Source organism: Lipotes vexillifer, unplaced genomic scaffold (genome assembly GCF_000442215.2).
Source record: "Lipotes vexillifer unplaced genomic scaffold, Lipotes_vexillifer_v1.1 scaffold738, whole genome shotgun sequence".
NCBI lineage: Eukaryota > Metazoa > Chordata > Mammalia > Artiodactyla > Lipotidae > Lipotes > Lipotes vexillifer.
This window is the reverse complement of record NW_006769699.1, coordinates 1,298,027-1,325,725: the sequence shown is the minus strand read 5'-3', so window position 1 is coordinate 1,325,725 and position 27,699 is coordinate 1,298,027. Positions and strand designations below refer to the sequence as shown.

The following is a 27,699-nucleotide window of genomic DNA, read 5'->3' as shown; positions in this document are numbered from 1 at the left end:
CTTCGTCCACACTGGGTCTCCTGTACTTTTAGTGTTTTCAGCATTTCTTGGCCATTTTGGCCACCAGTCACTGTCAAGCACTGATTCACTTCCAGGGTTGGGGCTGCTCCTGAGGAAAAAATGTAGCTGCTAAAGGGTAATAGATATGGAAAAATTTACTTCTATTTAATTTATGTTTGGGATACAAATGAAACAACTGGATTACTAGAATTGTGTTATATTAAGTGAATCTGGAAACAAGCATATACTCTCTTAATAAACTAACAAAATGGGAATAAACAAGATTAGGTCTTAGAAGGGGATGTGCTTTTAGGAGGACACAATGATGAGTAAGATGCCAGTGAGAATTCCCATAACAATGAGCTCTTTGAGCTGAGGAGAGAGGTGCTATGTAAATGTCAGGTTATATCATTGATACTTAAGATGCTCCAAAAAGGTCAAGCATTAGCCAAAGGGAACAGAATGTTTTCAGCTTTTAATGGACCAGACCCATTCATTTGGAGGAAGTTTAAAAGGAGTCTCACACACAAGGTGGGTAAACAAGGCTGCAAATTTCTACCAAAATATTAATACCTTGAGTACGCTTTAACACTTACAAATTCATCTCAGGAGGATTTGAATCAATCCACAAACTTCTATACTGCTGTTCACATATGGAAACTTTATAGTTATATGCATGCATATCATGACTTCTACATAACATGAAATATATGGATAAGAAGTTCTAAAGCCAGTAAAACATTCAGTTTGTTCAAACGCCCTCATTTCTCAGAAACATCTGAAAGTCTAGCATCAGTATTTATTTTTAGGTGGATATTTAACATAGACCCCACCAAGCTTTATTTTCCAAAGAGTTCAAATAACTAAAAGTAAGTTCCTACAGTCAAATTAAACATTTCTTACTTTTTATGACATATGGAAATATTTTTTAGAGCTCTAACAAACTGGGCCATATCCCAAACCTTCAGCTTCTCCCTCCTTAGGGTGACAAATCAATTCTTACCTTGTAATGCTGGACAGTTACTGCGGTTCAGTCATAATCTGAAGTTTCCAGACACTGCCAGGATGTGGATGGAAGACCAGCTCGTACTGAACATTTTAGAAATTCTGCAGCAAGTCTTCATCCAACTCCTGAATTTCTCTTTCTCTTCAAGTGTATTTTAGACAATGATTAGTAATCAAACATTTCAATTCGGCAAATATTTATTGAACTCAGAGCAAAGCACATGGCTAGAAATTGGGGATATAGAGGTGAACAAAAAAAAATTTCTTGCCCCCAGGAGCTCTTATTTTAGCAGATGATACAGAGGACTATGTAACTAACTAAATTGTGAGTCATTGCAGTCATAGACTTAAGCAAATTCCTAAGGCAAGCACAGAGGAAGGAGAAAGTCATTCTGATTTGTGGCATTAGGAAATGCTTCATGGAAGGAGCAGGGCATTTGTGCCGCTCCTTGAATAGGCTAAACAAACAAACATCCCAGGTTGCTTGGGATAGTCCCAGTTTACACTGTTTTCCAAGCATAATTATTCATTATTAGCACTGCACTTTCACTCTCAAAGGCTTTCTTTGGACAGTAAATTATATGATCATACTAGTATTGGAGCACACATAAGATGCTGACACAGAGAAGGAGGAGGGTGAGAATTTCAGATGGACCAAACAGCAAGACAAGAGGCACGGAGGAATAAAATCCCATGGTATGCCAGGGGAAAAACTGGGCTTAAAATCTTGAAGAGGGCATTTGCCGTCTTTTCTATTGCTGTTTGAACTGAAATGGAAGTATGTTCTATAAGAATTGTCATGACCTGCTATTTGCATACTTATTTTTCTTTCTAGGAATGTAACTGTTGTGCAACAAAGACTTTTCTCATATTTATCTCTCATTTTCCATTTTCATTTGATCAGACAGTTTTATTTCTGGCAAAGTATTCACATCGCAGAGAAAGGGAAATTAAAAACCAATTCAGACTCTGCATTGTCTGCCTTCTGACCAGTTAACACTGAATTAAAGCGTACAATGTGCTCCGGGTTTGCCCTTGTACTTTCCAAGAAACAAATGTTTCAAGAGAAAATAACCAAAATTAGAAAGACATTACTTCTGTCCTCATAACTATTCAGGGGGAAAAGGATAGAATATGCTGAAATAATAATGAAAATCTTAACTTACTTGCATTGCTTTAGAACAAGAGATTGACATGATTACTTTTTGGACTGATAAAGTCAATCTCTGAGAGGAATAGTCCTCTTAGGTATTTTCTTTTAACAAAAAGGTTCTAAATGTAGAACAAAGAAACAAGACTATCACTGTGCTTAAATATATGAAAAATAACACAGCCATCAATCAAGCAGTGCCGACAAACACTGAGAAGCCTCTATCTTCCTTATCACATAAGTAGACTTGATTTCCTTGGCTTGTTAGTCCCCAAAGGCTTTTGTCTCAGCTCTTTAGGATCATTCAAAGACCTGAAACCACTGATTCTACGTTTAAGTACTGAGAGAATACAGAATATGCAAATATGCAATACACAATGGTGTGAAGGGTTGGGAAAGGGCCATCGCAGGAACCACTTAAAGGAAAGGTGATGCAGGGAGACGGTGGATCCCTCTGACCTCCTGCCACACCTGCTTCTTTCTGGAGCTGCTTCAGAGCTGCCACTTCCAGGCAGGAATTTAGGTCTGCATCTAGGCAAGCCCTTTGCTCCTTTCCCAGCCCAGTTCAGTATGAAGGTTTCCCATAGCATGAACCTGGCATCCAGCTTTTTCTCATGAGTAGAGGATACTGAGGTCCAGTGACCTTCAGAGAGGGCTTTGAAAACTTTTGAAATTATCCAAAATGCTAACAAACTTAGAAGGAACATTTGTATTTGACATAGTTACCTAATTACGCTGATTTTTCTGGCTTCCTAGGAAACACATTGGAAGATGCTATTTTGATAGCAAATAACCAACATTTTTCCCCTGTCCTCCTTAGGCCCTCACTTTCCCTCACCCCGACTCTCTTCTAGCTGATGTAGCTGCCTCTAGTCTCCTCCCACTTCAGGCCACTTCTGGGCTGCTTCCCATCATTCGGGTGACAAATCCTTTCCTTCTAAAATGTGACTTGATTATGCCCCTCTTTAAAGCTTTTTGATAGCTCCCAGTACTAAAGGATACACTGTAGTTACCTGAAGCAAGACGTGCAATGCTGTGCACAATTACCTTTCCGGTCTTAACATTCTTTCCCTTTCATACCTGATGGCTTTGCAGAATTTCAGCCTGGTGAATGTGCCTTTCCTATGAAGACAGCCCTGGCTCCGAGACTTAGTCACGCTATCCTGTGTAATACCATAGCAGGGCCTGGATACGCTTACGGGTCTGAGTGCTACTGGAGCACCTTGTTCATCTGAAGATCATCATCGTTGCTTAGCAGATGGCCTGGTATGTTTGTTGAGTAAATTTAAAACGGCAGCTGAACAGGGAACTATATTCCATATCCTTTAATAAATGACAATGGAAAAGAATATATATATATATATCCGAATCACTTTGCTGTACACCAGAAACTAACACAACATTGTAAATCAACTTACCTTCAGTTTTAAAAAAGGTAGCTGAGGAATTCCCTGCCGGTCCAGTGGTCAGGACTCTGTGCTCTCACTGCAGGGGGAACTTGTACAATCCCTGGTCGGGGAACTAAGAACCCACAAGCCGCGGCCAATAAGTAAGTAAATAAGTAAGTAAATAAATAATAAATAAATAAAAATTTTAAAAGGTAGCTGAATTAGCTCCCATTTGGCTAGAGCATGCTTAAATCAAAACCACTAGTCCTAACAGGCTTTATTGGCTCCAAATGATTACCTGCATGTTTGAGGCCACATCTGACTAATCACACATTCCTATATATAGGCAGTGTGAGGATGTGTGCGCATAAGTGTACCAAAGCCAAAGATATAGGGGATTCCTCCTAAAGTTGGTTAGGTGAAATGAATTCAACTTTTGATAGATGAACACACAAATCGCCCCAAATTGCTTTCATATAAATATGTTTTATTGCAGAGAAGTTATAAGTATTTACATGCTGCAACACGTCACGACATAAATTTACCAAATATTTTGTGGTGGGATGCTGTAGGTTTCAGATAATAGTTTCAGAAGAACCACAGATTAAGTGAAGAGACTGACAGCTTTATTGACTCTACATCTCTCGGTTGCTAAATGCTAGAAGTCAAAAGGCAGTGTTTTTTTCAGTCCTACCTGTGTCATCACTTGCATGCAGAGACCTAGGAAGCAAATACAAGAGAACTGTCGAGTTTCAAATCCATATGGCCACCAACGTTTACAATGGGTTGGGTTATAATTCATGTCGTAAAGCGTTTAACTCTTGCATAAAATATACAGTTTTATTAAGATTGGTATAAATCTACTTATTTATAAACCCTGGCTTAAAAACAAGGACAGGATGCAGCCTGCACATGCACTGAGAAGGACAACCTAGCAAATGTTTGTGAACTTAATAGTGTTTCTTCACTTGCTTATTGTTATCAATCTGGGACAACAACCTCAAGGATTGAAGATTTAAACTTCTCCTGGTGATAAATAATGGCAATGAAAGTCTAGGAAAGACCCCAGGCGCTCTTGCTGATTTATGCTGGTGGAAGCGACTCTATGGACTGTACTAAGGTAGAAACTGGCAAGTCTTGTTCAGGCCACATCTCTAGCAGGGTCATCCTGAAGTGCAATAAAAAGTCACTGATGCCTGACTGCTTATTTCTGAAAAAGTCAGTAAAGTACTAACAGATCTCAGATGTAAATGAAACAAGTAGGTGGGTCTGGACACTCCAAACCAAATTCACAACTTTATACCTTAAAGTTGTAGTCCAAGGTCACTAAGTAGATAGACAGGCTTTGATTGAAAAGGAAGCGGAGAAGGAAGTAAATGAAGAAAGCAAAAACAAATAGAATTTCTACATCTCTTCAAACCTACCCCACCATCCTGAGTAATGCACGAAGCAAGCAAATGGGTGAGGAGATTTATGCACAGCTTTGCAAAATGGTGAAATGCATGTTACTCCTGAATACAAATTACTGGGAAAATTTTGATAATGAATAGGAGAATTCCCAGTTTTTATCTTCCACTGAGAGTAATATTCCTAAGAACAGCCCCATATCCACCTTCTGATGCCCTTTTCTCAACTTCTACCCTCCTAGCACGTTCTCCTTGCTGCTCAGAAGATGAAAAACAGTTGTTTAGGCTGTAAGTGTCCTGTGGCCGAACAAGCCATGATTCTTCAGCATTTAGCGTGAGAGAAAGGAAGTCTGGGCTCTATTTTTAAGTGATTCACCTTAAAATAAAATGAGACTGAGTTTTGTGATGGAATCTCTTTGCATGATCACATCAGTAGCGCTAAATCAGCAGCTTCGGATTGCCGTGCCAGGTGATCAGTGTGGAATGCGATACGTTTTATGGAACATGCTTTGGGAGCTGCTGTGCCTTGCAAGTAACCCCTACGTTTGGAATTGGGAGCCTGGTAGCTCACCTAGGCCATTTGCAGGACTTGGAAGTTTTCCAGGGCTTGGAAGAATGAAGAGCCCACGCTGCCTCATAGGCTTTGAGTAACTCTGGTTATAAACTTCTTTGGGATTCAAGCCCAGCAAGTTCTACCCCTGCCTGAAGCAATGAATTTGTGAGAGTAAGTAGTTTAAGGTAATGTAAAATATTATATATTTAGTATACATAATAAAAATATATCCATATAATGATCTTGATGCTATAATAATTTTTCTCTTTAAAAATATAATCCCTTGAAAGTGCTATTGGGAGCTCCCTTTCTGCCTTTGTTTTAAAGGCAAATCCCCTGGCTCCGCAGTACTCTAATTCTCTTGTCATTCCCAGAGTCTTCCCTTGCCAATGGTAATAATAATGCACAGTATATTTTTCTCACTCTTAGCTTCTTCCTTCCTTACGAAATGCTGCTAAGTATGAAATCCTGAAAGAGTTAGAAGGGACAATTAATTGGAATGAAGGCATTATCTATCCCTGACTTTGAACAAACAATAGATAAGCTGTCCTTAACTTAATGAGATGTATGACTAAGTAGGACCACTTGATCTCCAATATTAATAAAGCTTCTGAGTCCTAACAGGAAGTGCAAAACAAGAAACTCAACTTGTATAAAAAACCCTTGTTAAGACAGTATAACAAACCATGATGTGAAATAACAGAGTCAAATCCAAATTCACAATATATAAACCACAGCCACAACTAAAAGGTTTTATCATAACAGTTATGGCTTCCCAAGCCAGAGAAAGCTACTGTACTTCAAGAATCAACTAAAGTTGATAGATAGCAGGTATTCCGGAAGTTGCAATAACAATTGAGTAGCTGCAGATTGCATAAATGTGTTGTGTCACATAATATCAAAGTTATTTGCAAAAATTATACAATCTGGAATGCTGGAATGAGACACAACAATGTACTGAAACAGACATTTATAAGAAAATGAAAGCAATCATTAATATAAAAGATATTTTTGGATGCATTAAGTTAGCAGTGCTATCAAGGTTAAATAGGTAAAGTAAGTTCTTTTTAGTCAGCTACTTAGAATTTCGGTCACATACGCCAATACCTTCCTGTCCTTTGCAAAATCTCGTCCCTCTTCTGTGTCTTCTGGTTTGCCTTGCTTGGGATCTTCAAAGTCCCAAGGGTAAGTATTGATCAGGGGCAGACATTGAGGGCTACTTCCCCCAAACATATGCTAAAGTGTAAGGATTTTCCCAGTGTTCCCTGGGGCAAGACTTTCCTGGCCAGTCTAACTTCTCCATTATGACGTTGCCCTGGCCTCCTATGTTTTCTTCCACCCCTGCCTTTCACATTTCCCTTGACTGACCAATACTCCTTGGGAATTTGTGATCCTGTATCTTCTGTCTTATAACGAATTCAGCGTTTCTTCCTTCTCCTTTTCTTTCTGGGGATGCTACACTTTAAAAGTATCCCAGACCTCTTATTTCCGAGGCCCTGCTATCTTATTTGCACTTAAAGCAGAAGAGGCAGGGAAAGCTACACTTCTTTCAGCATTTGGTTGATCTGGGGTCTCAAACTCCCAGGGACACACCTCAGCTCGTGATGTTAAGGGTTGCTGAAAGTTATTACTTGAGTTATATGAGTCAGGCACGTTTTGCTCAGAGGAAGATGTCTTTTTCTCCTGGTCTCCTAGTTGGTTGAGGTTTTCATTCTCCACTTTTGATGCTACGGCTTTGGGAGGCAGTTCTTCACACTGCCCAGCACACACACTGGCTGCAGAGTGCTGGCCGCCATTCTCCCCTTGAGCTCTTCCTGGGGGAACCTGAGTCTTGGAAATCACACACTTCTCATCTTCAAAGAGGGGCTGACCTTGGCTCTCCCAAGGGCACACCTCAGCTTTGTCTATGCTCTTCGGATTGGACTGCTGACATAGTTCAGCTGCCTTAGGCTTGGGATGAGATTTCCCCTTTAAGGAAAAAATTGGGGTTTTCTCCATTTCAGAAGCCACAATCGATACGTGCTTTTGAACTTTTGATTCTGAAGGCACAGGACCGGGGGTCAGGTCGTAGATCTCCCAGGGGCACACCTCCCCTATGTCAAAGCTGTCCTTCATCTGGGGGGTGCCTGGACTCAGGTCGGAACTGGCAGTGGGGGGGTTGGCCCTTTGCTGCCTCATGATCCCAGATTTCGGAGGTTTTCTTGGCTCCTCTGAATGATTGGAGTTTGGCCGGGCAGAGTCTTGAGTCTCTGCGTTATCTGAATTTGAGTATTTTCTCTTTGTCTCTTTCTCTCTCGGCAGAGCTTTCTGGGCTTTGGCCCGTTCCTCCACGCCGGACGCCTGGGTTTTCCCGGCCAATCCGAGCGTCTTCTCTTTGGCACTGGCGATGACGCTGAGGGACTTCTGTAACACGGATGTGCGGGGCGGCCCGGGCTTCTTCTCCGAGCTGAGGTTGTGGGCGCTGACCGACTTACACACCAGAGGCACAGACTCGGTGGACACGGCCTGGCTGTCGTCTTGCAGGGCTCGCGGTCGGTTCGTTCCTGCCGGGGACCCCAGCGCAGAGTCGTCCGTGGCCGCCGCCTCCTCCTCCCGGCTCGGGGCGGGCGGGCTGCCCGGGCTGCCCGGCTGCTCCCGCACGTGCTCGTACGTGCTGTGCGATTTCTTGAGCGAGAAGACTCGGTTCCGCAGGGACTCCTCCTTGGGCTTCCCGGCGCCGCCCGCAGCCTCCTGCGGGTTCCTCCTGCCCGGGACGGCGCCCTTGGCCGCGCCGTGGTCCAACGCGTCCTTGTCCTCCTTGGAGCACTGACGGCTGACCGTCTCCGGGATCTCAGTGATCCGCCTCATGATGGAACGGCCTAAGCCCTTCTTCGAGCACCGCTTTTTCTGGAGGTGGGGATTATTTGTGATCATCTTCTTCCTCTTATAGATTTCCAACTGGGCGTAGAGTTTCTTCAGCTCGTCCTGCCATACATAACAAGAGCAGATTCAAAGAGGTGCGGGATTTAGCGTTTGGGCCGGCTCATATCACTAACTGTAACGTCAAGTCAATGAACGGAGCTCTTCCTAACATCTCTGCTCATCAACTTTCCCCTCACTCTCACTTTCTGATTCCTCTGTATCTTGTTTCACACAGCGTTTGAACTTTAAGACGTGAACTCCTGCATTCTGCACTTGCTTCATGCAACAGGCACTTTGAACTTGTGAACTGCGTGGACCAGGCTGAGCCTGGACCATGACAAAACACAGCCTGCTGTCTACTGAGAAACCATATCCCTGAACAATATGGGAAGCATCATGTAGCCACTGATAAAATTACACCTAATGTTAAATTAGTGTACAACAGACCATCAAATACAAAAGCGTCTTCTTCCTCCAAATGCTGATATATTGTCACAGGTTATTTTAAATAATTCACTCTCTGCTCACAGATCTATCCTAGTTTCCCATCAGCAAGATCTTATAAACCGTCATCATGGGACATGTACAACCAGTTCATCATCACGGTGTCCAATAAGTCAGTTAAGACTATCAAGACTGGCCTGTGTGGCCTAACTTATACTGTGATTCTGTGTTTTAGAACTGGATTAACTGCATGTGATGCCTTCAGTTCTTACACAAACACACATGCTCTCTAACACAAAGAAGCACACATGAACATCAACCCACACGTGCGAGCCTGTATGAGTGGGTCTAATCTAAAACAGAAAAGAAGAAATGCTGGTATTACCCGAATGTCTTCTGGATCCAAGCTGTGCTCACTCCAGGCTGAATTGATACTGCTGTTCAGGTAGGATCCAGATCGGCCCATGTCTAACTCATCTTCGTATGCTTCTGTAGCAATGTCGTCTCGTGGGTTATTGCTTGAATGTGAAAACTGCAATAGAAATTCAATATGAGCTGTAGACATTAATCCACTGTAGGACACAACATAATAATTTTCTAAAGGTTCTAATGTTACATCATTTCTTCAGCTTAGATGAATTCATTCACTGAACTCTTTACAAAATATTTGCTGCCATATTTGTGTTTTGTTTCCCACCTTACATGCTAGAGCACTTAGTGAGGCAACATTAACACTTGGTTCCCTCTTTGACTCCTATTTTCATTCTTGTCTTTTTTCCAGGTTTCAAGGGTTAACTCCCATTATTCCTCTTCAACAATATTTGAATTTTGAAAATGAAAATAAGCAGAAGAATCCAAAGAAATGTTCTCTTAGGGTACTCTTAGTACACTGTGCTCTAAGAGTAGCAATTTAGACCCACTGGCAGCTGAATGGGAATATTTTTTTGAGAGGTGGTGTGTATCATGTCATTTCACTTTACACAGAGGAGGCTGTATTTCATCTATGGGCACAACAGGACTGATCACAGGAATATGACTTTCAGTCTGTCACACAGAGCTTCAAAAACATGACTTTCAAAACTCAGGGAAGAGGAGATCTGAATTCCAGCCTCGACTCTGTTGTCAGTGAGATCTTAACCAGGCCATGGAACCTCTCGGGAGCACAGTGCCCTCTTAGCCTAAAGGGCTTGCGCTGGATGGGATCTAAGTTTAAAATTCAAAGATTCACGGAAATTATAGATTTTTTTTCTTAAGCTCATCATTGTTCTCAAGTTCCTCCTTCACTGCATTTTGATATATTTTAATCATCTTCATGTAGTCTTTTGCTATTTTTCAGTTTCATGTACTCTTGCTATCTCTACTGTTCTTCAAGTGGAAAAGTGAGGAAGAATGAATTGGGTAAATGATGGAGAGCAGGAAAAATCAAAAGCATCCAGCCACATTTTAAACAACATATAAAACAAGTGACTGTCCTATGAAAACTGAGAGAACTTGGGTTCTCTTCTCCTAGCTTGTCATCAGGTAAAATATTTCTTTAAATAATGAACAAGTTTTAAAAAACTAAAAATAATAATCCCACTCCTGGGCATATATCCGGAGAAAAACATGTTCAAAAGGATACATACACCCCCAATGTTCATTGCAGCACTGTTTACGATTGCCAAGACATGGAAACAACCTAAATGTCCATCGACAGATGAATGGATAAAGAAGATGTAGTACATGTATACGATGGAATATTACTCAGCCATTAAAGAGAATGAAATAATGCCATTTGCAGCAACATGGATGGACCTAGAGATTATCACACTAAGTGATAATCAGACAGAGAAAGTCAGACAGAGAAAGACCAATATCATATGATGTCGCTTATATGTGGAATTTAAAAAAATGACACAAATGAACTTATTTACAAAACAGAAACAGCCTCACAGACTTAGAGATTGAACTTATGGCTACCGAGGGGAAGGGTGGGAGGGAGGGATAAACTGGGAGTTTGGGATTCACAGGTACACACTACTATATTTAAAATAGATAACCAACAAGGACCTAGTGTTAAAAAAAAAAAAAGTAGCTAATCTCATGATAAGAAATGTAGCAGTAATCCAAATGTAATAGATTAGACTTCCAAAATATACATGTGACAGGGGTCCTTCCACTTAATTTGTGTGATTCTTGACAAATCTTTTGCCCTCTATACTATTATGCACTGTCTATAAAGACATTTGATACTTAAAAAAACAAAATACAATAAAAGAAAAAAACAGAACAGGTTGCCCTTTGATACAGAGACACAGAGATATTTCAATGTCAACTATTGTTAAAATATTCAGCTAGGCAGGTGAACACAAATTGGAGATAACATGTGAGATGGTAGTTCTCTATTTAAGTAATAATGAGTCTTTTGTATTTGGGACCGGCTGAGAAACCACAGGAACTGATGAAGTTTCCCCTCACTCTTCTACTTATGTTTGTGGGAGCCACATGTGCCATAAACTTAAGGCCATAAGGGTGAAGAAAACAGAGTCCTGGTCCTCCAAAATCTCACATGCTACTGGAGGTTATTTATAAGAATGAAATTATTTTTCTTTTTTTTTTGCGGTACGCGGGCCTCTCACTGTTGTGGCCTCTCCTGTTGCGCAGCACAGGCTCCGGACGCGCAGGCTCAGCGGCCATGGCTCACGGGCCCAGCAGCTCTGCAGCATGTGGGATCTTCCCGGACCAGGACATGAACCCGTGTCCCCTGCATCAGCAGGCAGACTCTCAACCACTGAGCCACCAGGGAAGCCCATAAGAATAAAATTATTTTTCTTGAGCAAAGTCTTAGAGATTATCATGAGTTTAAGAGACAGTTATTTGTCAGATATTGTCCATTTCCTGCTTTATGATTTTTCCTTAATGCTTATCTCTATCTAAAATACTATTTTAAATATTTATTTTGTTTATCTTTTCTGTTTCCTCCTCTCTTCCACCAGAATATAAGTACCATGAGAGCACAGATTTATATCTGTTCACTACTATTATTCTAGGATATAGAACAGTGCTTAGTAAAGCTCCTCAATAATGTTTTAAATTATTTATTGAAATATAATTCACATACCATAAAATTCTCAATTTTTAACTATACAGATCAGTGTTTTTTAGTATATTCATGAGGTTGCACAATCATCACCACCATCTAATTCCAGAATATTTTCGTCACCCCCAAAAGAAACCTTGAACCCAGGAAGCAGTCACTTTCATACCCCTTTTTCCCCAGCCCATGGCACCACAAACCCACTTTCTGTCTCTTTAGAGCTGTCTATTCCGGACATTTCACATAAATGGAATCATATAATATGTGGCCTTTTTTATCTGGCTTCCTTGGCATAAGGTTTTCAAGGTTTGTACAAGTTGTAGCATGTATCAGCGCCTTATTCCTTTTTATTGATGAATAATATTTCATTTTGTGGGTATACCACATTTTGTTTATACATTATCAATTGATGGACATTTGGGTTGTTTCCATTTTTTGGCTATTATGGATAATGCTGCTATGAACATTCATGTACAAATTAAAAAAAAATTTTTAAGCCAGCTTTGTTGAGGTATAATTGATATGCAGAGAACTGCACATATTAAATGTGTACAATTTGATGAGTTTGGACATATGCAAACACCTGTGATGCCATCACTACCAAGATAATAGACATCAAGAACAAATTTTTGTGTAAACATGTTTTCAATTGTCTCTGGAGCTCAATAACAATTTTTTGAATGAATAAATAAATAGTCTGAGTATATACCCATCTAATAAAAATGTAATCATATTATGTACAGTATAAAGATGGTTAAGATAGATTGCAGGAACAGACACATCCATGAAAATTATGGCTATTTGGTGTAATTCAAGTAAGGAAGAAAATAGGCATTTTGCTCTGTTTACAATTGTTTGGCCTTTTCAATCAGGCTGAAGTTCAATGTTTTGGTTAACTGTGGGAGGTGAGGTAAAGAAAGCCTAGAGTGAAATCACAATTCTGGTTTCAGCTGTGCTAACGTTACATTGTACGACACTGATAAAGATGTATTTTGTTTTCCTACATGTAAAAGGGGAAGACAATGATAATTTTTGTTTTTCTACACATAATATTTTGTTCTAATATTTTGTTTTTCTACATGTAAAAGAGGAAAATAATGATAATTTGTGTAGTATCTTTTTTTCAAAACTCGGATATCATTTTGTTTTATTCCAAGCAGCCTCAGTGCTATTATGTCATAGATGAGGAAACAGACTCAGAGAGATGAAAAGTCTTGCCTAACGTTACATTACACAGCTAACTTGGGGTGGGGTATGAGTTCAGAATCCCTGTATTCTGAGTCCTGACCCGTTTCCCTCCACGTCAGAATGCCGTGTAGCTAAGTCTTCGTCAGAATCCATCATTATTAAGCAAGACTCTTTTTATACAACATTATAATTATTTCTATTTACATAAAAATTCTCTGAATGTTTAAAACACAGTACTTCCCTGAATATGAATCCAAACAAGAGGATTCTTAGACTAGGATAATTCTCTTTAAAAACGAGCTTGAGGTTACAGCTACAATGAAAGGCCACCTTGAGCCCCTAATAATTAAAACATAAATAGATATCAAAGTATTTGGAAAAGGACTAAAACGGATGATGGGCTTTGTACAAACTAAGGCAGTTAAAAATTATGTGAGATGTTTAATAAATCCCCAAAGAAAAGAGACACCTGGATTCCTGAGGAGGGAGTTTTAAAAACATTGTAGCGTGTCAAGCAAATCTTCACACCTCCCGTTGCCTATACTGCCAGATACTTTTTGAAGGAGAAACAATTCCACGCTCATTTAAAACAACTATCTTGCAAGAGAAAAGTAATGTTGGAGGAATACCTTTGGAATCAAAAGCAACCCAATGGTGACTGTCACAGTCAAATGAGTATGTGCAAAATACAGCATCAACATCCAATCAGACTGAAGTCTTGAGGCAAGAACAAATCTGAAATGAGAATTCACCACATTAGCAACCCAACAAGCTCTCTACTTAAAACACTAGGATACTTGGAAACTCTTTTCCTCAATGTATTAGTAAAAGAAAGCAAGCAAGCAAGAAGTCATACTGTTATTTCTATGACATATATTTTCATCACAGAAGAATAAGGGTCCAAGTGACCCTAATTAGATGCATAAGAAATGAACTCTTTAGTTCTTAAAATTATCAATAGTAAGAAAGATAACACATACATATATAATGTGGTAAACATTTCCTTGGATTATTATTTTGTAGGTAAGTTGAATGTGCAAAGCAAAAGCAGTGAACACATGTAAATTCAAAAGAAGAGCAGGTTAAAAAATGATTGTTTCAGGCAAATTTAGGTTATAAGACACATCCAAATAACTCTTGATCATAATATTCTTCACTTAAAAATATTAATTAGAACTAAGGAAAAAAATGGGTAAATATCTGTTTTAGTGAATGATCCCAGAAGTTTAAATGATAAGCAATGTAATGGATAAAATGAATGTACTAATGGTTTGTAACATGCATCTTTTTAAAATTGTTTTTAAAAATTGAAATATAGTTGACATACAAAGTGCATCTTTTAAAATACAAATCTTAGTTTTTATAGAGCATCAAATTATTTTAAAATAAGTTAAAATATAATATTTAAAATCTTATCTTATTGAGGAATTTATAAACTTGTGTTCCAGGATGGCCCTTCAAGTAACATGTATAGGAAAAATTCATTATTAATATCTGATCTGGTAATTTTGGAATGTTTTCACAAATCAGTAGGTACATGTACAAACTAAAACTCATGTTTTAAGGACTCATCTTTATGCAGAAACCAGATATTGCTTTTATTAAGGTAATTTTGCACTCATATTCTTCTTTTAATGTTTTCCCATCTATTGTTTATCCATGAAAGCTAAATATGAGATTTTAGTGCTTTTGGAATTAGAGAATTAGCATTTTGTTTCAATGATATACATCATCAAATTTGAAAAGCTCACATCCTAAGAAAATGCTTATGATATAATCATGAAATAAACATATATGAATCTAAAAAGAGAAGAGATGAATTTTATTTCTGCATTATACCATATTCATGACAAATTTACTAAGTAAGTTAATATTATTAATATTTAAAACAAAATTTCCATCAAGGATATTTCTTCCTCATTTTCACTTCCATCCCTCCCCCACCAAAATAAAACCAAGCTAAAATGGAAGCTCAGGAGTCATCAAAATGGAGACAGAGTTTTTCCCCCTGTGTCTGGAGATATAAAAAACATAGACTTATACACAGAAGTGCAGAATGGCCATGACACTTCACAGACAACTAAAAGGGATTTTCTGAATTAACATCTTTTCTAGCTCCTTTGTGAGAAAAGTGGCTTCACACCTGCTTTGAATGTGACTGAATATTCACTTTGTTCAGGGATGGGATACTTTTGACTATACAGTCTGTGCTGGGTCAAGTAAGATTTTTTTTTAAGCACTAAAATAGGATCATCTTACTCAATAAAAAGTTACAGTCTCTGAGACAGAGTATTGAGGCACAGAAGCCGTAGAAAATGTACCCCTGAAAATAATACAATCCCAATCTGCTGGGGCCCCTGCCAGTACTGGAGCAGACAGTTACATCAAAGGAGATGGATTTACAGTCAAAAAGCATCCTTATGTACTGGGAATTCCTATCTCAAATGCCAACACAGGTAAACTTGAAACTAGCCTGACAATATCTGGAAAAAAGAATGGGTACATATATTTTGAATTAAAACAGTGAATCTTCCAAAAAATAATTTTGAGATATGCTAACATCGATTGTCCTTAATCAGCTTTTAATTACTGCCAGATTTTTTTAGGTTGCAGTTTTGATTAGAAATACCTTAAGAACAACTGGGTTTTGAAATAGTATTAAAGCTTCATTTTAAAAAATAGTATTTCAACTTAAAAAATAGGTCCAAAAATCAGGCACATCGAAATATTTGAAAATTGAGGTTAAGAATAAAGGCAAACTTTTTAAAAGTCTTGTACTTTCCCAAAGGGTTGCTTTATGCTTAGTACTAAAAATAAGTAAAGGGTTAGAACAGACTGAGCGAAATGCCTTCTCATCATTTATCCTTCTAGACTTAACCCTTTTAGGTTATTTTTGCTCAGTCTGACAATTTGGTAAGAAAGAAAGTAAATCTGTACATAATATGTTGTCATAGTTTTTAATTTATATGTGTATGTATAAATATGAATACATACATATATGTATACATATTTTATATTTTAAGCAGACAAGAAGAACATATATATCCTATTGATAGAGAATATCTTTGCTGACGTTGGATGCCTATTTAATATTATTTCATTCTAGGAAAAAGTTGCCAAGATGGATCCAGCTGATTTAAATTTTTATGTTATTGCTTCTTATCCTTGAACTTTATTAATGCTGGAACCACAGCATATATGAACTCAGTCCACATGTAAATAAGAAATTGTGCATACTTGATTTCTTTAATTATCACTGCCTTTTACTTGCTCCTAGCTCATCCCCCTAATATCAGTGTTCTGTAGATTTAATGTGTTAAACTATAATTCCATCACTGGTCCCTTATGGCCATACAAATTAAACATTCAAGAGAGTAGCTACGATTCTTTGAAGCCAATGTGCCACCATCTAATTGAGTCTGATCTATGTAGAAAGGTAAGTCAACTTTGGAACTTGAAATGTAGAGCTTCCCATTCAGGTTTGCTTAGCCTTGCCTAAGAAGATACCAAAAGACACCAAGGCTGGTCCCTCTGCTACCATTTGAAGTCCTCCCTGTTCAAAACTGATAGGGGATTAAAGAGTTGTCTGGAAGAAGAGTATGCTATGTCTGCTCAGTACCAAACCTACTAGGTTCACTATGAACCATTCAATCAGAGCTTGTGTCTACGTGAACCCAGCTCATGGTTTATATGATTCTTCTGGCTGGGTTGTTCGGGACTCTGTAGGAAAGACCTAAGCAAAGTAAGAAAGCTATTTTCAACAAGTATTTAACATATTTCCTATCACCCTGATTCAGTGATAAAACAGTATTTTCTGAAGCGTGGCTGCTGTTATCAGATGTAAGGGTTGGGGGGATTCCATGGTCGATTACATTTGGAAAATGCTGGTTAAACAAAGTTAAACAGTTTATCTGTACAGCAGGACTTCTCGGTATGCTAGCTTCACTGTGACATTCCTAGAAGGGAGCTATCAAATGTGACGTGTCATAAATACACATGCATATAAAAACATCTAACAGTGATTTACTAATATGTTAATAATGCTTATCTTTGGGTGGTTGGATTAGGGAGTTTATTTTCTCTTTATCATTTTATGATTTTTTTTTGAAATAACCATCTATTGCCTTACTATTAAGAATTTTTTTTAAGTTCATTTAAAAATCATTTACCTTGCCTACTTCTGAAAGGACTTGGGCCAGTTGAGAGTTGAAAATCTATTGAAAAAACACATTAAATGATGGAAATTGAACAGAGTAAAACTGAACAGGTTGAAAAGATATAGATCAATTTTGGCAACTGTGTTGAACAGATTTAATTTCTTGGGCAATTAATTTGGTTCTAAGAAACATAACAGTTAATTTTAGGGCACAAGTGGGAAACTCTGCATGACAGTTACATTCTGACAGTAGAAGACATTTAAATTCATCTGTGATAAGCCTTTTTTTTCCATTTTTATTTTTTATTGAAGCATGGCTGATTTACATAGCCACTGTTTTATTTATTTATTTATTGGCTGTGCTGTGCAGCATGTGGGATCTTAGCTCCCTGACCAGGGGTCGAATCCCAGGCCCCCTGCATTGGGAGCATGGAGTCTTAACCACTGGACAACCAGGGAAGTCCGTGTGATAAGCCTTCTTACAGGCTTATAACTCTCTAGTTGGTTTGTTAATATAACATTTAGCTTACCAATGATTCTAGATAAGCATGTTTGTTAGATCTTGAAACATATGTGTTTGATGTTCTGAAAACAAACAACAAAAATGATGCAGCTTTTTTGGGGAGAGGGGTTGGAAGAAATGTGAAGGCTCTGGAGCTCTGACACCATGACAAAGTGCCCTCTGGTGCTCACGGCATTTTAGACCAGGGCATCCTCACTCATACTAGAGAAAGCATCCTTTTCTTTGCTTATTTATGATTTCATATTCTGCGTCTCATCTTTCCTCCTTCTTCTACTCTTTCTCTCTTTTCTCTCTCTTGAGAGAGGGCAAGACAAAGCAAGGGGGCAAATTCCCTTGATTCCTGGCCATCTCTGATGGAATTTCCAGGGTTGTCAGATCATAAATACCTCTTTCTCTTACTTTAAGAGTTTAAAAAGTGTAGATTATGCCTGAGCCCCAACTGTTCTTTGGCATCATCTATTCCTAGAAGTGCAAGATGTCATTTTATGATTATTGACTAAAGTGAGAGGTAATAAACATCCTGCAAAACTTCTGCAGATCCACACCTTTTCACCCTATTATTAATCTCTATCTTTCCATTGCGGGCCAAGACTAATATTCAAAATTTCTAATTACATTCTTAAGTGTGTCCTAACTTTTAATATATATAGAACAATTAAATGGCATCTTTTTGTTGCTTTTCAGGTCATAGGATTCCTTTTTGGTTGTTGTTGTTTGGTTGTTGTTCTTGTTGAGATAATTCATACATATTTCATGTTGTTCACTTATCATAAGCCACTTTCTTCCTCCTTTGTACTCATTGGTTATGGAGATATATGGAATAATAAGAAACAGAGAGCCAGGCCATATTTTCTTACCACAGAAAGTCATCACTACAGTGTAATGATGAAAGAACCCCACTGCACACAAAAATCCAGCCATCAACTTGGAGTGGTTTTTTGGTTCTGAATTCAACAGATTTCACATACATAAGTTATCTGAGTGTTAAAATTTTGAAAGTATAAACCAGCATAATAAACATGAATGAAAACATAGATAATTTACCTGTATCTATTTTATAATGTATGCATGTATTGCTTTATATCTTCAGAACAAACAGTATTATGTATCATAAACAATATACCTAATGACATCCCCATAAGTGGTTTAACACAATACAATAACATTGAGTTACCCTTCCAAATAAATGAAGGCAATAAACAACTCATCAGAAGGAACTAAGAATAGCAGAGTTTAAAAAAAAACAAAATGATTCATTTGTCATTTCTATGACAAATTAGTCAACTTATAAAACACTATCCGCCCTACATCTTTCCATTATGCATCTTATCCAATTTTGCTATTAAATTAAACTGCAACACATCAGAAAAATAAAACAGTTGTTGAGTGGCTCTGCAGATCACTTGCCTAATTGTATGGAATATAGCGGAGATAATGAGCTCATTGTGAACTGCAACAGCCATATAGCGCGGCTCGTGAAAAGCTGATGGGACCGTTCGCACCGCATAGCAGAGATAAACACCCCATAGGAGGAATAAAAATTCAGCTGTGAGAAGAACAAACAAACAATTCTCTGTTAGTTTTACAGGTGAAGAAAGAAGTAAAATTTAAGCTCTTTAGCATGCATTTTGTGTCTAGGATAGAAACACATAGAAATAGATGCATACAAAATGTTCATATATGAATACCTATGCCATATATTTATTTAAAATTTTTATTCAGTGTATAGAGGATTTTTTTCACAGGTACACTTTGTGTTTTTTTTAATTAAAAAAATTTTTAAATAGTGTTTGGCATCTCAGATTGTGTGGTGTGTGTGTGTGTGTGTGTGCACGTGCGTGCGTGTTTGTGTATGTGTGCACTAATACCTGGCTTTTTCCTAAAACAATTGCAATTGTAAAATAATTTTCCACATTCCCAACCAAAGTTTAAGCTGTTCATAGAGTATCTGGGTCACAATAAAGCCCTCAAGGCAACAAAAGTTTATAATGTGTTTATATGCAGCTCCTAGAAATTTAAATTCTTACTGCATTGAGTCTGGTTCAATACATGAAGACCTCCATTGCCAGAAATGTGAGAAAATAGGCTGCTAAACATTCAGTGGCATAGTTTATAATTGAACCATTATGTCTTCACACATGACAGACATCGCATCTTTGGAGGGTATATGCTAACGGCTTAGTGAAATTCATAATTACCTTGTTCGCTTGCTCAAGCCAGAAGAGACAAGCATAGTGTAGCAGTTAAGGATAGGGCTTCAGAGTCACACTAGACCTGATGAGGAATTCTAGCTGGATCCCTAATTAACTTTGCATAATCTGAGGCAATTTAACCTCTCTGGTCACAGTTTCCTTACCTGGAAAATGAGGATAATAAAAGTACGTATTTCATGGGATTATTTGCTAATGAAATTGAATAATGGCTATAAAGCACTTAAGAGTTTTTGACAGAGTAGATGTCAGATAAATAAATAAATAAAAACAGATGTTAAATAATTGGTTCTTATTGTTAAACATCTCCTTAGACTTTTTTTTTTCAAACTGAATGTTGTTATTTTAATTCATTCTGAGCAGTAACTGTTACCATCCATTTTATCTGTCTTAGTGACATGACCTCATGGGAAGGATGTCTAATTAACAAAAAGAAAGCTCTAATTTGGAGAAAAAAAATGCATTACCTAGGGGTAACCTACTTATATACTGAAACACTGATTTCCAGTCCCATATGCCCAGGTGTTTTACCTGACAAAGTTTCAGCATATTTCTACCATATTTAAACAATAACCAGTGCCCTACTCATTGAAAATCCCTTAAGTAAACACATCTGTCAAGAGTTACTCTAAAACCCTGATGTGGTCAGAAGTTAAAGGGAAAATAAACTTCACTCAAAGGTCTCCATGAGATTAGAGCGGAGGTCACAATTATTCTGTATGTTGGCCACTGGCCATGTCTGTGAATGTTCTTTCCAGCCGAGCTCTACTGGGTCAGGAAATACTGATGTGTTCGTGTATAACTTTCTTTCCTAAGGCTTGTACTTCTGTCCATGCTACTACTATTGCCTCTTCACTCAGGTTTGAAATGTCAGTGCCACCTTTCCCTGACACATTTCTACCCTGAGTTACTTTTCATGTGTATCACTTCTCTCAATGTCCACAACTATAATCCTTGCCTAAGCTCCTACCAGTTTACTCCTTATTTGTTACAATTATTTATCAACTGTCCCATCTAAATCTGGATTCACCCTTTATTAATTCTTTCTTCATAACAGTGACAAGTTCATTTTTCTGAAGCTCCACTGTGATCATATCAGGATTTGTCCAAATCTCTGCCACTCCATTTGGGTTAACTGATTCATATTTCCATTAGAAGATTCACTCATACCCACTTAGGACCCTGGAATAAATCCTGCTCCCAAAGGAAGACTACAGGGGTTCCTGCTAGGACAGACATATTTCAAGTTTCAAGACTTTGATGACTTTCTTGCAAGAAAGTTTCAAGACTTTCTTGCCACCCAGGCTTCCTGTTAGCTGTCCCATTGCTTGGCCTTATTCTTTTGTGCTTGTATATTTCTTAGACTCTGACTTCTTGCCTAGTCTCTGGCCCTCAGGTTAGCCTTTTGTGAGGAGCTGCATGCATCTTCATTTAGAAATCTTCAGTAGCTCACTATTGTTTTACTCCTTGCCCTCTATGACCTCATGTTATGCATCCAACACAATCTCCCAAAGCTCCCCGTCATGAACTCTGAGCTGACCCAGGAAGACTCACCATCCTCTGAACACTCCAAAGATTCTTCTTGCTTCTGAGTTTTTGTTCATGCTATTGCTCACATACGAAATCTCCTCTCACCCACATTTCTAAACATTAACCAATTTTTCAATGTCTGATTCAGGTCCCACCTCCATCACAAGGCCCCCTGAAATGATTCTAACTTACACTGAAGTGTAATCTTACACTGAAGTGTAATCCTCTAATCTCTCATAATTTTTAACTATCTACACTACACAATGCAGAGACTAATAATGCCACACAATATATAATTGGGAGAAAATTGTTCATGGAGTCTTGAGCCCTGACTGTGATGACCTTCTTCAGGGCAAGAATTGAGTCTTTCATCTATTTTTTCTGTCTTTGCCCACACAGATGATAGCAACAGTACTGATCACACATGGATAAGATTTAATAAATATTTGTTGAACTGAATGAATATAAATGATATCAGTTTCACGTCATTAGAGATGTAGGCTTTCTGTTACCTTACCACTCCGTCTAACACTGATGGATGTCTAGATCAATCTAACATCTGTATACATGATCCATCTATATACATAATCTAAAGATCATACTGGCATTATTCTTAATAGTGGCAATTGCTACTTACTGATAGACCGCTAGGTGTGTGGTACTGTGCTTAGCACACAAGAATGATGAATGCAAAAATATTATTATTCTTTTAACATCTTTATTGGAGTATAATTGCTTTACCATGGTGTGTTAGTTTCTGCTGTATATCAAAGTGAATCAGTTATACATTTACATATGTTCCCATATCTCCTCCCTCTTGCATCTCCCTCCCACCCTCCCTATCCCACCCCTCTACGTGGTCACAAAGCACCGAGCTGATCTCCCTGTGCTATGCGGCTGCTTCCCACTAGCTATCTGTTTTACATTTGGTAGTGTATATATGTCCATGTCACTCTCTCACTTTGTCCCAGCTTACCCTTCCCCCTCCCCATGTCCTCAAGTCCATTCTCTACATTTGCGTCTTTATTCCTGCCCTGCCCCTAGGTTCTTCAGAACCAAAAAATATTATTAAACAATGCTAGTACAAAAATATACTGTAATTGAAGGATTCACATGTAGCTGAATTATGAAAACACTATCTCCTGCCACCTATTGCAGTGTTTTCATATAACGTTATACTGAAGATTTTTTTTTTTAAAGAAAAGTAGTTATCAGGTTAATTAGTGTGCTACAATGGAGAACTGCATTTAAAAATATAAGACAAAATAAGATTCCTCCTAATAGCTAAGCTGAACATTAAAATCATTTCATTAGCAATATCAAACAATATGCTCTGGCTGAAAAAAAATATAATTAACTTCAGACTAACACTGCAATTAGTAAAGAAAATATGCAGATGTTACCAAATTTTGCAGTGTTATTACATGGGAGTTGAAATATATGCTGTGCTTCTGCTTTAAAAAATAATTTCTGGTGGTAAATGATTTTGATGGGAGGCATGGGTATAGTTAAAAAGGAAATTGCATTCATATTTAAAGATTCAAATAGGGCTTTCAGAAAACTGAGGTATTCTATTTTTAATCTATAAGGAATGACACTTAGTCTAAAAGTTAACTACCATAGCTTTTAAAAAATTAGTATGCCATAATGAAAGTAATTTCAAGTTATCTTTCCAAAGGCCTGGGTCAAGCAAAGAAGTGAGAATTAGTATCAGTTCTTTGCCACTGAAGATGTCCCAGATCTGTGATCTTAGAACACCCACAGGGGCTGAGAGAAAGACAACATCAAAGTACAAACGTCTCTCAAGCTGTGGTCCTCTGTTTTGCCATGTTGCAAAGGCATTTTGTATTTAATAACATTTTATGTCTCTTAGCCTGTTTACAAATTAGTTTACATGTGGCACAAATAAATACATACAAGAAGCATTTAGGTTTCATTTTCCAAGCGTGTCTTTTAATTTTGTCTTTTCTCTAAATCCTATCCACTTAGAAAATTTATGGTCAAAGTAAACTTACTCTGTTTTTATTCTAATAGTACGGTGGGCTGCATAGAAGTTATGGTTAAGTATTAAGTCAAAGAACTTCAATAATGCTTGAGAACAGCTCAAATTCTATCATTCCAGGGTTTGACTGCAAACAGAAGCCTTGATACTCTGGAGGCTTTCTGCCTTTTCTTTGGTTAAAATAAAGACAGTTATGAGACGTACTATGATGAAAACCATGAGAATGATACTCATGGTAGAATCTTAAAGGGTGAAGCGACTTTGTGAGACCACGTGGTCTGTGGATACATTTTTCAGTGTGTGGATGTAGCCGTGAAAGTGCTGCTTGGTGAGCTGCAGTTATCCTGGCTGTGGTGAAGTCAGTCTGTTCACCTGAGAAGCATGGAGAAGATGGATGTTGCAATGTATTTCACAACTAGGACACCAGGGACCAGAATGTCTGTTCCCTTCTCAGCTCCTGGGAGCAGCACGTCATAGGGATGGGCACAGCTGGGCCGTAGGATACGCCCATGGAGAAGCTAGCTCTATCCCTGCTGACTCATAGTGAAGACAGCAGAACAGGGCCTGGATCCCAGGTCTCCTGGTTTCTGACCAGGGTTCCCTAAATTACATCCTTCGACCGAGACTTTCTTTTGCTTTATTACTAACAGAGGTGGACAAAATCCTTGCAAGTATTTTTATACTACTGAAGAAAATAAACAATTTTTCCAAGCAACAATTGTTTGTGTTTTAAACAACTAATATACTAATTAGAATTTGCCAGTGGTAGTTAAAATAATTCTACCCAAAAGTACTTTTTGTCTCTTATTTCGTCTGACTTCACAGCTAACATCTGTTGAATGTGCCAGGTGCTGTGCTGAATACATTTTGTACATTATCTACATTTGGTTCCTTTAAAAATGACTGGGGATGAATTCGGAGGAAGATGGCGGAAGAGTAAGACGCGGAGATCACCTTCCTCCCCACAGATACATCAGAAATACATCTACACGTGGAACAACTCCTACAGAACACCTACTGAACGCTGGCAGCAGACCTCAGACCTCCCAAAAGGCAACAAAGTCCCCACGTACCTGGGTAGGGCAAAAGAAAAAAGAATAAACAGAGACAAAAGAATAGGGACGGGACCTGCACCAGTGGGAGGGAGCTGTGAAGGAGGAAAGGTTTCCACACACTAGGAGCCCCTTCGCGGGCGGAGACTGCGGGTGGCGGAGGGGGGAGCTTCGGAGCCGCGGAAGAGAGCACGCAGCCACAGGGGTGCGGAGGGCAAGGCGGAGAGATTCCCGCACAGAGGATTGGGGCCAATAGGGACTCAGCAGCCCGAGGCTTGTCTGCTCACCCGCTAGGGCGGGCGGGGCTGGGAGCTGAGGCTTGGGCTTCGGTCAGAGCTCAGGGAGAGGACTGGGGTTGGCGGCGTGAACACAGCCTGCAGGGAGTTAGTGCGCCACGGCTGGCCGCGAGGGAGTCCGGAGAAAAGTCTGGAGCTGCCGAAGAGGCAAGAGACTTTTTCTTCCCTCTTTGCTTCCTGGTGCGTGAGGAGAGGGGATTAACAGCGCTGCTTAAACGAGCTCCAGAGACGGGCGCGAGCCGCGGCTAAAAGCGCGGACCCCAGAGACAGGCATGAGACGCTAAGGCTGCTGCTGCCGCCAACAAGAAGCCTGTGTGCGAGCACAGGTCACTGTCCACACCTCTCCGCCCGGGAGCCCGTGCAGCCCGCCACTGCCAGGGTCCCGGGATCCAGGGACAACTTCCCGGCGAGAACGCACTGCACGCCTCAGGCTGGTGCAATGCCATGTTGGCCTCTGCTGCCGCAGGCTCACCCCACACTCCTTACCCCACCCTCCCCCCGGCCAGAGTGAGCCAGAACCCCCGAATCAGCGGCTCCTTTAACCCCGCCCTGTCTGGGCGAATAACAGATGCCCTCCGGCGACCTACACACAGAGGCAGGGCCAAATCCAAAGCTGAGCCCCGGGAGCTGTGCTAACAAAGAAGAGAAAGGGAAATCTCTCCCAGCAGCCTCAGGAGCAGTGGATTAAAGCTCCACAATCAACTTGATGTACCCTGCATCTGTGGAATACCTGAACAGACAACAAATCATCCCAAATTGAGGAGGTGGACTTTGAGAGCGATTTATTATTTTTTCCCCTTTTCCTCTTTTTGTGAGTGTGTATGTGTATGCTTCTGTGTGAGACTTTGTATAGCTTTGCTTTCACCATTTGTCCTAGGGTTCTATACGTCCTTTTTTTTTTTTTACTTTAAAAAATTTATTTTTCTTAATTATTTTTTATTTTAATAACTTAATTTAATTTAATTTTATTTTATCCTCTTTCTTTCTTTCTACTTTTTCTCCCTTTTATTCTGTGCCATGTGGATGAAAGGCTCTCGGTGCTGCAGCCAGGAGTCAGTGCTGTGCCTCTGAGGTGGGAGAGCCAACTTCAGGACACTGGTCCACAAGAGACCTCCCAGCTCCACGTAATATCAAACGTAGAAAATTTCCCAGATATCTCCATCTCAACACCAACACCCAGCTTCACTCAACAACCAGCAAGCGACAGTGCTGCACACCCTATGCCAAATAACTAGCAAGACAGGAACACAACCCCATCCATTAGCAGAGACACTGCCTAAAATCATAATAAGTCCACAGACACCCCAAAATACACCACCAGACGTGGACATGCCATCAGAAAGACAAGATCCAGCCTCATCCACCAGAACACAGGCACTAGTCCCCTCCACCAGGAAGCCTACACAACCCACTGAACCAACTTTAGCCACTGGGGACAGACACCAAAAACAACGGGAACTACGAACCTGCAGCCTGCAAAAAGGAGACCCCAAACACAGTAAGATAAGCAAAATGAGAAGACAGAAAAACACACAGCAGATGAAGGAGCAAGATAAAAACCCACCAGACCTAACAAATGAAGAGGAAATAGGCAGTCTACCTGAAAAAGAATTCAGAATAATGAGAGTAAAGATGATCCAAATCTTGGAAACAGAATAGAGAAAATGCAAGAAGCATTTAACAAGGACCTAGAAGAAATAAAGATGAAACAAGCAATGATGAACAACACAATAAATGAAATTAAAAAAACTCTAGAAGGGATCAGTAGCAGAATAACTGAGGCAGAAGAACAGATAAGTGACCTGGAAGATAAGATAGTGGAAATAACTACTGCAGAGCAGAATAAAGAAAAAAGAATGAAAAGAACTGAGGAGAGTCTCAGAGACCTCTGGGTCAACATTAAAAGCACCAACAATTGAATTATAGGGGTTCCAGAAGAAGAGAAAAAGAAAGGGACTGAGAAAATATTTGAAGAGATTATAGTTGAAAACTGCTTTAATATGGGAAAGGAAATAGTTAAACAAGTCCTGGAAGCACAGAGAGTCCCATACAGGATAAATCCAAGGAGAAACACACCAAGACACATATTAATCAAACTGTCAAAAATTAAATACAAAGAAAACATATTAAGAGCAGCAAGGGAAAAACAACAAATAACACACAAGGGAATCCCCATAAGGTTAACATCTGATCTTTCAGCAGAAACTCTGCAAGCCAGAAGGGACTGGCAGGACATATTTAAAGTGATCAAGGAGAAAAACCTACAACCAAGATTACTCTACCCAGCAAGGATCTCATTCAGAATTGATGGAAAAATTAAAACGTTTACAGACAAGCAAAAGCTGAGAGAGTTCAGCACCACCAAACCAGCTTTACAACAAATGCTAAAGGATCTTCTCTAGGCAAGAAACACAAGAGAAGGAAAAGACCTACAATAACAAACCCAAAACCATTAAGAAAATGGGAAAAGGAACATACATATCGATAATTACCTTAAATGTAAATGGATTAAATCCTCCCAACAAAAGACACAGACTGGCTGAATGGATAGAAAAACAAGACCCATATATGTGCTGTCTACAAGAGACCCACTTCAGACCTAGAGACACATAAAGACTGAAAGTGAGGGTATGGAAAAAGATATTCCATGCAAATGGAAACCAAAAGAAGGCTGGAGTAGCAATTCTCATATCAGACAAAATAGACTTTAAAATAAAGACTATCACAAGAGACAAAGAAGGACACTACATAATGATCAAGGGATCGATCCAAGAAGAAGATAGAACAATTGTAAATATTTATGCACCCAACATAGGAGC

At 39.1% G+C, this 27,699-nt stretch overlaps 1 protein-coding gene across 1 annotated transcript in view; it reads right to left on the bottom strand.

Moving 5' to 3' along the window:
• Positions 1-6,957: 6,957 nt before the first annotated feature.
• Positions 6,958-27,699, bottom strand: part of GPR158 (G protein-coupled receptor 158) — a 327,088-nt gene continuing 306,346 nt past the window's right edge. The window contains 4 exon segments of the mRNA XM_007445867.1: positions 6,958-8,466; positions 9,233-9,379; positions 13,741-13,846; positions 19,198-19,336. Of these exon segments, the coding sequence (XP_007445929.1) occupies positions 6,958-8,466; positions 9,233-9,379; positions 13,741-13,846; positions 19,198-19,336 (1,901 nt within the window).